This window comes from Tinamus guttatus, unplaced genomic scaffold, assembly GCF_059628265.1.
Source record: "Tinamus guttatus ecotype Peru unplaced genomic scaffold, ASM5962826v1 Tinamus_guttatus_pri_ptg000022l, whole genome shotgun sequence".
Taxonomy (NCBI): Eukaryota; Metazoa; Chordata; class Aves; order Tinamiformes; family Tinamidae; genus Tinamus; species Tinamus guttatus.
In genome coordinates, this window is record NW_028288556.1 from 366,261 (window position 1) to 381,421 (window position 15,161).

The 15,161-nt window shown below is 42.2% G+C and overlaps 1 protein-coding gene across 2 annotated transcripts in view; it reads right to left on the bottom strand.

The window, feature by feature from the left end:
• KCNN2 (potassium calcium-activated channel subfamily N member 2) overlaps window positions 1-3,802 on the bottom strand; it is a 68,310-nt gene extending 64,508 nt beyond the window's left edge. For both annotated transcript variants that reach the window (XM_088524602.1, XM_088524609.1), the window contains exons 1-2: window positions 2,697-3,802; window positions 2,245-2,340 (exon numbers count right to left, since the gene is read on the bottom strand). In XM_088524602.1, the coding sequence (XP_088380728.1) occupies window positions 2,245-2,340; window positions 2,697-3,791 (1,191 nt within the window). In that variant the 5' untranslated portion in view covers window positions 3,792-3,802. The remainder of the gene's footprint in view (window positions 1-2,244; window positions 2,341-2,696) is intronic.
• Window positions 3,803-15,161: the final 11,359 nt, after the last annotated feature.

Below are 15,161 nucleotides of genomic sequence, written 5' to 3' on the forward strand. Positions count from 1 at the left end.
TTCCTACTAAGAAATCAAGGGAACAGACTACTGAAAAAAAAAAAAAAAAAAAAAAGAAGCCCATTTCATTCGGTAGATATTTCAGGTTGTCAGATAGTTCTAAATATTAAATCTGGAAGTGGCAGTAACTGCTAAACTTTCACCTTATTCACCAGCATATTTTGATTCATGTTTCACAGAAGAAACTGACTTTCTTTTAGTAGGTTTGGCAGATGCACTGCAAGCATAGTGTGTTGATGTTCTGCTCTTCAACACACACAAACACAAGAGAGTGTTCTTCCAGTGAATTCCTGCTAATTTATTCTATACTTACTGACAGAGCCTAAGTACTTTTCAGAGAAAAATGGAAAGAAATAATGAAATTTGAACAGCATTAACAAATAGCTGGTACAAACAGTCCTGCAGGACACAACCAACCATCTGTGCACACGATTCCACAGATCTCATTCATGGAAGACGCTAAGACTGCACTTAGAGGGTATTTGTCCGAATTAAAGCCTAGAAAAACTCACCTTAAAAGAACCTATTCAGAAAATGAGCAGCTTTAAGCTTGTTTAAAAAACAAGCTTTGGTTTATAATTGGGTTTATATGGCATTATGGGTTTATAAACTTTTTTTTTTTTTAAAAAAAGGTAGGTTCTGTACATTTTACATTTCTAAGCCATTAAGTATTTTAAATGTATCTGTTGTTTTCAGATATCAACTGTAGCATAAATTTATCACCACTGACACATTTAAATGTTGCTCTGCATGTTTTCATGTTATGTTCTAAGAAGTCAATGTGTGGAAACACACCACGCCTAAGTGAAAAAGTTATCAGATACCTAACAGCTAGCTGTGGTACAATCTCATTTCCTTCATCTCCCTTGGAGCCGCAAGTTAGTCCAGGCCCTACCACAATCGTTGCAGTGCACAGTATCTCTCAGGGGAAAAAAAAAAAAAAAAACTCTGGAAAATGCAAAAAGAAAAAAAATCCTTACACAGTTTTTAAAAACCTTACACAGTTTTTTCAGCTTTGTCCTACGAGCAACTCAAGGTACACCAAACTGGAAGGCTCTCACAATGTGGTAGCTAATTCATTTATTTTTCCATAAACACAGAAACCTTTTCATTAGCATTCCAAAAGTCTCTAGTGATATTTTCTTATAGTAACTTTTATTTACCGAATACAGTAAGGTCAAGCACTTGTCCATCTTTGACACTAAGAAAATGATTTTTGTGCCAGAAACAGAAGTTTAGCATGCATAAAGACTGCATTTTTTTGCAAACAGTTCATTCAGTAACACAATACTTCCTTTAATATTAGTTTGTGTAAAAGACTAGGGTACTCTTTCACATAAGAACTACTACAATAGCCATTTTAAAGAAAGGAACTATACAATTCTTATTTTTTTTTCTTAATTGGCACAACCAAAAAAAGCCTTCTTTGCTCTTGAAAACTGCCATTCCAGCTAGTCTCTCCAAGGTCTCTCCAATTAGCAAAAGCATCAATATATCTACACATATTTTTCACTTCAGAACTTTGAAAACTGTTCTATGTTTCAATTTAACTGAAATCCACAATTTTCATCTCTTGATCTAAAATGATCAGAGCTCAGTAAAGTAGAAGATGGCACAACATCTGTTAGACTTTTTTTATGGCTTTGATCATTACGCTCTTCCTACCTTTAGTCCTACCTGTCTTGAAAGTTTTGCTCCGTCACATTCCCTGGTGGCTTCAATTTCTGTTGCATTAAGTAAGACAAGTCCAACACAAACATTCCTGATCTCTTTATATTCCTTAGTGTACACTAGTTTCTCAGATAGCACAATGAAGATTACGTACCTAGAAGTTTGAGAAGCCTTTTCCCTGACAATTAAGCCTGCCATCCAAAGGAAATGCACAATCTTAAATTTAGTTACTGGGAAATAAAAGAGCGCTGTTCTACACAGAAGACAAAAGGTATGTTTCAAAGAAAGCATGTTACAACCTCGGGAAGAATTGATCCTACAGCACAATTGCAGATAACAGTCTCCAGCAAGCAAAGTTTCCTGGCACGTGTATGTCATGTAGCCTATAGTATTTCTCTCCAGCACTGAAGTATGTTCACTGAACACTGGGAAACAAACGCTAAGTGAGTGTTTTTGCTTTCTGGACCTACAGGAAGTGCAAAGTACTTACCGCAGCAATACCTTTCGAAAAAACAACTTGGTGACCGCTGCTGCTGTGACAGCCCACAGTTAATTTGCAAAGAGAAGCCTTACCTGGATTTCCCTGGCGTGGTACACGATGATGAGGCCAAGCAGGATGATCGTAGAGAGGCTAATAAGGCATTTCAGAGCCAGGGAATACAGCGACTCCTGCAACGGGAAGACACGGGTGGCGCTCAGGGACCCACACGCACCTAAATGCGACAGCGCGACGCACCGGGGGTCACCGTGAGCAAGGGCTGCCCCGCACGGGGCGGGGGTCACCTCCCCTAACGGCTGCCGCGCACGGGGCAGGGCGGCTTGTCTAACGGCTGCCGGCGCTGGGCAAGAAGCGGCTCTCCCCGCCTCGCGGCCGCCGGCGCCGGGCGGGAACGGGGTCCTCCCGCCTCGCGGCCGCCGGCGCCGCGGCGGGAACGGGGTCCCCCCGCCTAACGGCTGCGGGGCAGGAGGGTCCGCTCGCCTCAGGGCTGTGCCGGGCCGGGGTGTCCTCTCGCAGCGGGCGGTACCTTTGTGTAGGCACCCCAGGACAGCTCGGTCTCGATGACCATGACCACGATGCCGAACATGCCGAAGATGAGCGCGTAGTCGCTGAGGCGCTTGCGCTTCTCGAAGAGCGCGCGGCGGTGGCCCAGCTTGTAGCCGATGTTCTGGTTCTTCTTCTTGCTGGACTTGCCGCTGCCGCCGTTGTTGGCGGCACCGGGGCCCGGTCCGGGTCCGGCGGGGCCATAGAGCGCCAGGTTGTTGGAGTTGTTGTGCTCGGGCTTGGACACGACGATCTCCGGCGCGGCGCCGGCGGCGCTGGGACTGGCGAGCGGCGGCTGCAGCGGCTGCGCCTCGGAGTCCAGCTCGTGCAGGTTCCTGCGGGACGCGCTCAGGTTGCTGAGCGGCCGCATGACGCCGCCGTTGTACCTGCAGCTGCTCATGGCTATTTCGGTGAAGGGGTTGCTCTCGCGGCGCTGCTGCTGCTGGTGGAGGTGGTGATGATGGTGGTGGTGGTGGTGGTGGTGGTGATGAGCGCTGCCGCTGCTGACACTGCTGCTGGGGCTGGCTGCCTGCTGCTGCTGCAGGCTATGGCACTGGTGGTACTGGGCGTACTGGTGGGGCTGCCTGCCCGAGCCGGCATGGCTGGAGGGGGTCAGCTCGCTGACGTTCAGCTGGCTGCCCTGCCGGGACGAGGCGGCCGAGGAGAGCGGCGACGAGTGCGCGCGGAAGGCGGCCGAGAGGGGCGAGGAGGCGCGGAGCAGCAGGGGCAGGTTATCCGCCGCCGCCGCGGCCCCGTAGTAGGCGCAGTTGTTGCACTGGAGACATGGGCTCTGCTGCTGCTGCTGCTGCTGCGGGAGGCTCTGCTTGTCGTGGCCGTGCGGCGGCGGGCACTGCGGCGGCGGGCGCTGCTGCTCGGCGCAGAAGCCCGGCGCCAACTGCCGCGCTGCCTCCATGCCCGCGCCGTTAAAGCCGCAGGAGGGCCGGGCGGCGCCGCGCGCTGCGCAATGCGTTATGGTGCGCAGCGGAGAGTCCCGCCGCCGCCACCGCGGGCCCATCCCGGCTCCCGTAGAATCCAGGCGCCGCCTCCCATTGGCCGCGCGCACCAAAACAACGGGCATCACGTCACCTGCGGGGGGGGGGGCACCGGCCGCGACGTGAGCGGGGCGGGGCCAAGGGCTCCCCGCCCCCTCCGCCCCCCGCCCGCGGGGATCCCCCCGCCGCCGCCGCCGCCGCCGCCGCCGCGCGGGGCCCCGGGCTCCTTCTGCCCCGGGCCGCGCCGCCCCTGCCCCGGCCCCGGCCCCGCCGCCGCGGCCGGCCCCGCTCACATCTGCGCCGCCTGCGGGACGTGCGCCCTCCCGCGCCGCCGCTCCGGAGCTGTCCAGCGCCGCCCTGCAAGACACGGCCGCGCCCTCAGCGGCCCGGCCCGCCGCCGGCTGGAGGAGGTAAGAGCTGCCTCACCGGGGCCGCGCCCGCCCGCCGCCCGCCCGCCGGGGACTCCCGCTTCTTGATTTGTTTTGTTTTGTTTTACTGTTTGTTTTGTTATACTCACTCAGGAATTGCTGTCTTTGCAAGTAGCCAGGTTTGCAACTGTAAAATTGCACTTTTGAAGATCTCGTTACATGGCCAATGTCTCTGTCACGTTAAGCACAAAACTCACAAAGCCTTCTTGGGGCAAAAGCTTGCACCTGTTCAATTTCTGCATCTCACACTACATCCCTTTCTCCTCTGCACGCTCTTATGGATTGAATTTTAAGTCATTTGGGTGAAGTTTTATCGCTAAGTTTTAAAATATGCTATAAATTTTCTACTACTTAATTCTGAGCCAAAACATGCCCTTTAAAGCAAGCATAAATTGCAAGTGCACTATCAAGCAGCCGCCGCTAATGCAGTCAACACTATGGTTCAAATATGCAGGTGGGTTCTTCTGAAAGCCACCACCAACCAAAATCTTTAAGTACATTTACACCATATAGTCCATTTTGAAAAAGCACTCACAGTTCTCTCAAGCATCTAAGACCAAAAAAAGAGGAAGCTTTCAGTAATGAAGCCATTTAACATAGCTTCACATCTTCCACTGCCTGTTTCTAAAAAAGCACTGTTCTATTCTGTCTCAGTGGTCCTTTTTTGCATGTGATTTCAAACACATGAATCAGAAAATGTTTCCAGCGTGGTGTAAATAAAAGTTCTGCACAAATGTCCTGTCAAAATATATGCTTTGTGAAGTGATTAAAGATTTAGATATGCTTAGCTTCCATCCTTTCTTCTCTGTACATGACATGTCCCTAATGTTTTCTTAAATATACTGTCTTTTAAGTGTTCTTTTTAACAGAAGATAAAGTCCTCAGGCTCCAGTTTAGCATGAAAGACTTCAACAGATTTGTAAATCTGAATATTTTATTCGGAAGTCAACAAGGATATGTCATGGAATTTCATTCATTCTGATTGTGTAAGATTTTTGTTAGAATTGTGAAAAAAAAAACTTCTAAAATTCTTAGTAGATGGCTGTTGTGTTTAAATGGGGAAATGATTGTGTTTCTTTTTCTAATTCACAAATAACAGCTACAAATTCCTATTTTGACATACCTATTGCTGGATTGTAGAACTGGGCAAGGACTTTGCTGCTACTAGCTTCTGGATATTTCATTACTTGCTTGATAGTTTCATTATGCCAAAAAACAAAGGAATGTTCCTGTGTTTAACACAAGAGGTCATACTAATCACACATCATGTTAAAACAGAGTTTTATTTCAGTTCCGCTTCTGAAATCTTACCACAGTTTCAAGGTCTCAAGTAGGAACTGGTGACATTTTCCTTCTCCACAGGTAGAGGCAAACCTTCCTCTCTGTGACAGTAATGAATAAGCACTTTGCCAGGTAATCTAACAGGCATCTTTTAAAAATATTGTTATAGCTCACTTTTAAAGTGTATTTCATTTCAGAAGTGTGGATGTCAGTTGAATTTCTGTATTCTTTTATATCGCCACATACATCAAAATTAGCATGAGCAGCTTAGAACTGCTAAGACTGACTGTGATGGGAACAGGGAACCCCTACACAACAAATATGATCTCTTTGAGTTCGTGAGCATTTTATTTTTAGTACCTTTTCATTATGCACTGGTTGAAAATACTGTAACTGATCATCATAGATCCTGCTGCTGCTTTGCATATGTGTTCTTACACATATGTATATGCTCATTTGTAAAAAAAAAAAAAAAAAAAGTGTGTGAGAGACAATCACTGCAGGTCTCATTGATAACGATTTTTATGGGAGATGGTTGGAAAAAAACTTTTTTTTTCCCTTTATTTTTCCTCTTTTTTTTTTTTTTTCCCAAACCAACTAATTGCAAGAACAAGATAGATACTGTAAAGCAAAAATGTACCAGAAGTGGACAGGAAGCTCAACAGACATGGGAAAAATTAGATTTCCGAGAGCAAAAAAGCCCACTATGAAATGTGAAGTGACAGTTAATGGCTAGTTATTTTTGAATCTTGCATAAAAACATCCAAAGAAGGTACTACACCTACAGGATACAGTAAAGGCTATCAGAAAGATATTTTGGCTTTTATCCTGTTGTCCTTATAACATGCCAGGCTCCTGTCACTGAGGCTTTTGTGCTTGCAAAAGTGTTCAAATAAATATGAAAAAATAGAATTAGAAAAAGGAAATGAAATAGAAAAAAAGATAGAACAGGAAATTCTATAACAGCCTTTTGGCCTGCATAGAAGGCATGTCCTGCACAAGGCCTGGGAAAACACTGAAGGAAGAGCAGTCTTGACCACATGGAAAGAAGAGCTGGCAGGTGCACAGCAGAGCACATACACGGGAGGAAGGCCCTCGGTGAAAGCAGAGCCACGTAAGGAGACCGGCGCTAACGCAGGCAGCAATGTGGTATCAGAGGGCTGCTCGGGGCATCCACGCAGCAGTAGGAACGCCACCAAAACGTCTGCAGAGCGGCTGCCAGCACTGCGAGATGACAGCAGCGGTGCGAGCCACATGTGCACGCCACCTTTCGCGGACCATCTGGTAGGGCTTCACCCACCAGATGGCCCTGACAGCCACCCCGGCAACTCCTGTCACTTATTTATGTGCTCCAGCAGGAAACCCAGCCCCGCTGGCCCTGCGCTCGCTTCCAGGGCTTATGAAACCCTGTCTCCTTTGTGGTGGAAAGGAGAGGAAACACCAAATAACCACTCCATGCAGGGAGCACAAGGTTGTGTGAGGAGGAGAAGGAAGAGGAGGCGGCATGCTTTACAATTTCTGCTTTGGATTTCCATCTCTTCCACTGCTCTGCACATTCCTCTGCTCCCAGTGTATCACCAGTGAAAATGCAGGCTCGTTCTAGATCTAAACCAGCACATGTGAAAGGGGACGTTGGGAATAAGCACAAGACAAGGCCCTGGATGGGCAGCTTTAACATCCTAATGAAAATTTTTCAAAAGTGGGGATGCAGCCTAGGAAATAATAACAAGATTCAGAAATGCTGCACGCCTTTCCTCCAGGAAATAGGCCCTTTTAGAAGTTTTTGTTTTGTTTTTCTGCTAATAATACTTTATTACTATTAAGCAAATTTAAAATACTGGATGGGAATTTGCAAATCAGATGGGAAAAACATTTCTTCCCTTAATTCAATTATCCACCCTTTCTGGATAGTATTTGGTGCATTGGATTTTCTTATCTAGCTAATTGCATCAGCTTTAATACTATTCTGTATAGCCTCTGAAAGTGCTCAGGAGGTGCCTACTACATTATTTTTAATTTAACTAACCTTTTATTATTATTATCTGACAGTTTGGGGTTGGTTTTTTTTGAACTTTAACACAGGGCAATCACTGATGTCATAATATCATTTAGTATTTCTATTGCAGACTATGCCAAAGCAGGGAGGGACTTGGGGTGAGGGTTATCAAGTGTGTGTCCCTATTTTTCACATTACAAAATGCACTATTTAAAGAATTTTGACCATATAAGTGCAGTGAGACAGTGTTTACATTTAAATATAGTGCTTTATCAGCTAAAGTTGGCAGTATACAAGTTGAATATCTTATCAGAACTCGTCATCTCCACAAAACATATCATATGTCTGAGTCACATAGGAATTGATTCCAAGTAATAAGGTGTCATTTGTCCATACGTGGAAAACAAATACTTTTTTTCCATTGATACGCTATCATCAGTACTTTCATTTACCTTAAAACATAGTTATTGAGGATTTGTTCTTCATTTGGGTTGGAAAATTCATACTAGCACACTTAACAGCATGATACCTTATTAAGCTGTAAGACATGAGGAAGAGACTTTTGCTTTTATCGGAAGACAAATGGTGTGTATAGCTGATTTGGAATCTTAAATTCACTATATCTATCTTATATCTAGGTATAAGAGTTTTTTGTATCTACAGTCAGTAGCCATCACAATTCAAAATGCATGGGAAGACTAAGATGATTCTTTGGTTGCTGTTTTATTTCTTCCTGCAGTTTTAATGCCCTGAGAGACTCCAAGACTTCTAGAGAGTCAAATCTAGCGGGTCAAATCTCAAGTTACAAGACTCCAACAGCTTGTTATTGTGACCTTGTGACCAAATCATACCTACAGCCTTGTAAATGCATTCATATTATACACAAATGACATTATATGTTGTGGTTCCCTTTGTAGAAATTGTATCTCCCACGAGTTTGCAAAATTAATACAGTTGCAGAATAAATAGAACAGGAAGAAAGTCCATGTCCACTTTTGTGCCATCTGCAGAACCACAGTCTACCTGATACAGACTTAATTGTATTTGTGTGGCTGGATTTTTAATTTTGCAGATGGCTGACTCAGGGAATGAGAGAAGATTATCTCACTTCTCCCTTCCAGCTAGGCAGGTCTGTATCACCTCCTCCTTTATGCTGTCCTCCACCTTACCTCTTTCAGCTGTCCTGCCCAAGACAGGAGCTTCTTCACGCTCCTCCCTATTAAAGAGGTAATAGGACATTTATTTTATGATGAGTGATAGCACCTCCAGCTAAAATGACGCAAGGCAGGGAAGAATTATGCTGCTCTTGAACTGTTGTCAAGGTAGGCCAGTATTAAAGACATCTATACTTTGGGATGGCAATCCAATAACTATTTGAGATGACTTTCCTTTTTTTAAGTTACTAACAGATATAAAGTGGGCAAGTAAGACAAATACGGGGGGAAATTTCCCCTCAAGTGATTTGGCTAGACTTACAGTTATGTTAAGGAAGAGAGGGAAGTCTCCGAAGGCTGTAGCTGATCTCTTGGTAGCTTCTGTGTAAGAAAGGATACAGAAGAAATGGGACCAAGCTGTCCATCTTTCCTGCTATACCATCCACCAGATGATGACTATAAATTTCATCCAGCCCCTTCTGAAATAAGTACATATTCCTGTAGGTTTTAATTGCATTTGAGAGACCAGGAGGAGGAACTGTACATGCCAAAAGATTTTATGGAAATTTGTGTTCCCTGAAGTATAATTCTTCCTACTTTTCTCCTTTATAGTCTATGCTTCCATATGACTCAACCAAAAATTAACTGTTCTTTTGAGAAAAAGACTAGATGCTTTTAATTGCAAAAGCTACGTTTAAAGAGAAGAGGATTAACATTTGCCACATAGCCCATAAAATCTTAACCTGCTCAGGAAACACAGCCATAGAGCTAAATCTCCCACATTCCAGCTGGGTAAAAATCGTCTCTGAAACACAATACAACAGACTGGTAGCTCTTGTACTTACAAAGTGACATTTTAAAATACATATAACACTGCAGACTGCTTTTAAAAATGTTGGAGGACCAGACCATTCCTCAAAAGAAAGAACTACCACTTTTTTTTAATTCTGCCTACATCTTCACACATTCAAAATCCATACTCTGCTAGAGGTACTACTTTAGAGAAGTCTGATGCAGAAACAAGAAATACGTGGAAAGCATGTTTTCCTCACTTCTGACAGCATTTTGTCATCTTTGGAAGGACAAAATCAAGTTTAAAATGGAAAAGGTTTTCTGACTTTAATTATGAAGTCTTTGGTGTAAAGAATGGCCTAGAAGTTCCTTCTCAGACTAATTTTCTTGATATTAAAAATGTATCCGTGACATACAAGTTGGTCTGAATAAAACTAGTTTGTCTGTCTCACAGAGACTTAGATTTATATATATATTATAATATATATATTAGATTTATATATTTATATATATATATTAGATTTATATATATATTTATAGATTTATATATATAGATTTTTATATATATATATATTAGATTTATATATTTATATATATATAAATATATATATATATATATATATATATATATATATATAAAACTATATATATCCTCTGATTAGGAAGGCCACCCACCCGCATAGTGGGAACCATTCTCCCCTTCATGATTGTTATCACAGAAAAATGGGATAAATAGATAAGATAGCTCCCTGTACAACCTTGGAAACTGTAATACAGATGTTAGCGAATGCTGAGAGCGACAAGTTGTCGAAATGTCATTTGCCACTCAGTGATGCACAGTTATTCATGGTGGCATTCGCAAGCAGTTAGGGCCAGCACTCGCAGGCGGAGGAAGATGGCAACGCCTGCACTTGCCTCTGCACACCTTGCTTCTGGGCACCTGACCTCGACTGCAGAACTCAAGCCCATAAACTAGAGGGGTTACAGAAGCCACGTGCAAAGCTTGAGCTAATCACGAATACGGACCAAGGATAGAGTTGTTTGCTCAACACCAACACTTAACCAATGACTCTTCAGCTTTCACAGCCTTGAATTGCCTCCTGACAGCGTAGGTGCCTAAGCATTTTGTTTTAAAAGCAATCCACAACTGTGTTCTTCTCTTCAAATGCAAGATGTGTGGCTACAAACATGTGGGTATTTCTGCTCCACCTAAACGCAATAGGGAAGCAAATGTGGTTTTCCTTCCTTCCCACTTGGAGCAGCTTAGGCACCTACTGCATCTCAGAGAGCAGGACCTAAAAATCAAGCTGCAATGTCGCTGGAGGAAGGGCAGCCAATCCCACCCCTTACAGTTATGTAACCATGAAATATGTGACAAATTTGCTGGGTCAGAAAGAGTGAGAGTACACATGGTATAACACAAACCTAGTCAAAAACCTGCTGCACTCTTCAGAGTAGGACTTGAACAGGAACTCGAATAGGAACTCCAACAGGATGAGGTCCCTTCCAACCTTCAGCATTCTGTGATTCTGTGATTCTAAGAAGAGGAGAGCCAGTCACAGACCCCTCTCCATGAACAGTGCCCAGCTCCATTGAGCCTTGGCAAGTACTTTTTCACCTTTATCAAGCTTTTCTACTATTGTGCTTTAAAATAATGTTTTGCATAATGCGCAAAAGGGAAAAATGCTATTTGAAATAAAATACATAAATAATTTTATTTATAGTGTTTATAAATGATGTATGTATAGTGTGGCACCATAAAAAAGTAAATGTATATAAAGTGTGGCACTAATGAAAAAAAAAAAAAGTGAATTTAGTAAAGTAAATGGTTTATTTATATATATAAAAAAAGCCTAGACTATTTTTTTTTTCTGATCTACCAGAAATTTACCGAACAGAATTCCCAGATCAGTATTCCACAGTGCAAAAATGAAATATCACATATGTGGCCGATTTTTCTTATCTTCTATATCCAGAAGACCATTGCACAAAAGTTAGAAATTTGGTTCTGCTTTATTTTTTCATAGCCATAAATATGGATAGGACAGCTGTTTTTACGATTAAACGGTATGACTTTGCAGAAACTGCACTTCAGGTACACTTCTGGCCTCGTAGACTAATCAGTGGTATTACAAAAACTAAAGCAGGCAAGGCTGTAAAACTGTATCTTGTGGCAATTTCATAAAGCTTGGACAGAGCTATAAGAAGCACTAAAAGTAACATTGCCAAATATGTTTGCAGTGCAAATTAGAAGAAATAGTTACATTTTCAAATTCCACAGTTTCCCCAAAGATGAACGGCCATGTTGGGTGTCTTTTTTGTTGTTGTTTTTACTTTTTTCATGACAGACTACATTTTTCACAAAATCACAGGCTGTTCCCAAGCTGTTCCATGACAGAGATAAATTATGTCAGACTGTGTTGGAATAAATAAATAAATAAATCCCAGCACTCATTTTTCAAATAATCAGCCATTATTCAGTGATCCCAGTTGAGACACTTCCCAGGCTACAGGAGGCACACGAGGGATTATTGCCGGAGTGTTGCAGTTCCTCCACCTGAGGCTGTTACATTCAGCGTTAAACAAAAAGTCCCCAAGCACAGTCACGCCTCTCTACGCCGGGAGCTATGACCAGGGAGTACCTGGCACAGCAATATGGAAAGGGTGCAAGATCGTCTCTGCTCAGAACATCTTGTGATTTTATGATGTGCTGCTGGGCTCGATGGCCCCTGGCAGAGCAGGGCAGAGACTCGGGCTTCACAGTTCCTCATATAACTAGTGAGTAAGGGACACAGTAATGCCACCTACTATTAAGTTATTTGCTCACATGTTTTGCTTTTATTATGACAGCTAAAAACTTTATAAATATTAAATACCATTATAGGTCGAGGGCTTCCAGTTTAATGATAGATTAAAATGAACTCTTAAATCTGGTTGAATCTGAACCTAAACCTCCTAATTCTCCTGACAAAAAATAAGTTATTCACACATTTTTACTCCTTCCAACTTTGCTTCACTCTATTTCGAATGTAAAGCTTTCATTTCTACAGGCAATTATTTACACAGACCAAATGTATTTCTTGCAGGAAAACCGTTCATGTCTTTTTACACAAGTATCTCTTTGCAGATGAGAACATGTAATTTGTAGACACGGCTTGAATATTTGCTTTCAAAAACCATCCTTAAAAGACAGTGGCAGATGCAGAATCTAGGTTAGGATCATAAATCTACAGCAAGTGAAATATGTGAACCAGTAATAAAAAGGCTTAACAATTCAGTGTTGTTTTCCAGTGAAATGCAATGGCTAACGTTTGCAGAAAGGTGGTTGCTGTATGGTAGGCACAAGCTCTGCCAAGACATTTGTGACTGCACTTGCACCTGAACTGATGCAGAACTTCAAGCAGACTGAGATTTAGAGTTACCAACACACTAAAAATGAATAGGCATTTTTTATACTGCATGGGGGTGTGCAAGGGACACACATGCTTGTCCTGAGGCACAGCCTGACCTTTTCTGAAAATGCTCCCTCATATACTTATAAACAATTTCTTTGTAAGTGGATAAAAGCCACTCATGTGGATCAGTATGCTCAGGAGTCTCTGACCTGCAATACAAAAGTAATACATGACAGTGGAGCTGGAAAGGAAAACAAGACAGCAGTCACTGTGAAAGAATACTGGAACTATAGAGTTGAACTATGTGAGGTGGAAAGAATGATAATGAGGGATTAAGAAAAGCTGCAATTCCAAAATAGATGTGACAGCAGACATTTAAAAAAGTTGGAGACAGGGGAACTGAAAAGTATAATTACAAGAATGAGAGATGATGTTTTGACCAGAAATACAACATGCATATAAAAGCAATTGTCTGAACTTGATGTGCCACCAGCACTAAATTTCTTAAAAAGCAAGAATATCACTTATTAAATGACAACGAGAAATTGGAAAAAAATCTATTCATGTAGAACATGAATATAATTTTTGGCGTAAGTCCTGAATAACAAAAGTTGCCTTGCTGATGCAAGACACATCCTCTTGCAGAGAACAATCCTACCGCAAGCTTGTCCTTCCACAGGCTTGATCCATATCCGCAAAGTCCCTGGTATCCAGCCTTCAAGCAGCATTTCTGCAAGCACTGGGCAGCTGCGGGCACAACCTGTCCCCCTTGGCATTTAGACAGTGATGGCAGGATAATGCGGACACTTTACGTGCCCAGGATAACAACAGCCTGTTGGTCAGCACAGAAAGATGAGCCAATGTGGAGCTACAAGGAGCAAAGCTCCGCCACGGTGGAGGCTCCGTGAAGACCTTTCTCCTACCCTCACCCAGCAGCAAGGACACGCCAGCCCAGCTTAGCTCCACTCCCTCATGTTTTTGACAGCAGTGGATATGAGATAGAAGGTTTGATCTCCCTTGTAAAGTTTCTTATTTGAAATGCCAGCTATAAATCTAAACTGATAGATATCACTCTCCTTTTATATGAGTCTCCTTTTAACCTCTCAGGCTTATAAAGGCAATAATTTGCAAAGGTTCTCATTTTATGAAACAGAGCTCCATTATAAACTTTCAGTGTTCTAATTTCTAAAATTTCATTTTTTTGCCACTAACTTTTCTGGCAGTAGAGAGAAGACACAGGTTCTCTTCATATTTTTGGGGAACATGTTTTTTTATTTTTTAGTCCCTTTTATTTAAATGACTATTCTAATAACACTGTGAGATGCAAATATTTAGAAGTCTAGTCTAAAAACCCGAGAAGTTAGTATCTTTTTCACAAGTAATTTCTATGTTTTCTGATGCAAATTATTCCCTTCACAGCTTCCTTTAGTGCCATAATACCCTTCTTAAAATGAAATGTCCAGTGCAGCACTTCAAAGAGGCTATGCCATTGTCTTCAATTAAAAATGTATAAAACTATCCCCTTGTTATTATTCATCCTATTAGTTATGCATTTTTGGCTTTAACCACATCCTGAAACTTTCCACTGAGCTAGCTGCAGTCACAGGTAATATTTCCATCTCAGGTCAGTTTGTGAGAGATTAAAAAAATATTCATTTATTGCTATATTAAACGAGTAATTTCTTCAGGATTCACAGCTTTTCTCTGTAATCATTTTTTTAAAGCCAAGCTTATCTAGAATGTCCAAGCAAAGAACTCATAATAAGCAGTTAACAGCTCAGAGTAACATAGTTTATCCTGTTAAGGCATGTGCGAAGATTAACCTAGGCTACTTTTCAGGAGGCTTTTGAATGTTCATTTTGTCTTAATGTATGCATAACAGACCAGTGCCATCATGGGGAAAGATGCTTTTCTGTTATATCTGTGAAAAATGTGGCTTAGGAACTCTCTGAGTTGTATCAAACTCTTACAGGCCATAAGCCAATTTTTTTTGGAACTGCCTAGTATATTTATTCTATCAAACTGACAATTGAATGTTTGGGTGCTCAGCAGCTCTGAAAACTAAGAGCATTACTACAATACTAACAAAGATTTTGAGTAAGAAAATCTCAGTAGCTTTGATCAGCAGTTTTGATTTTGAACTGCTATTTTTGATGGTGTTTATTCTCTTGTTATATTAAAGTAAGCAAAAGTATTACATGAATATAAGCATTACATCAAAAATAGATTACTGGAATTATGATAATTCAGGAAGGAGGGGAATACATGAAAAGACTCAATAAATGCCTGAAGTCAGAGCTTCAGGAGAATTGGAAAGCATTTTCTCAATAACATTATGAGGCTGGACACAAATGAGACATGGTAAACAAGAGCTTTTCAGGAGAAGCCCAAGAGACCCAAGAGATTTACA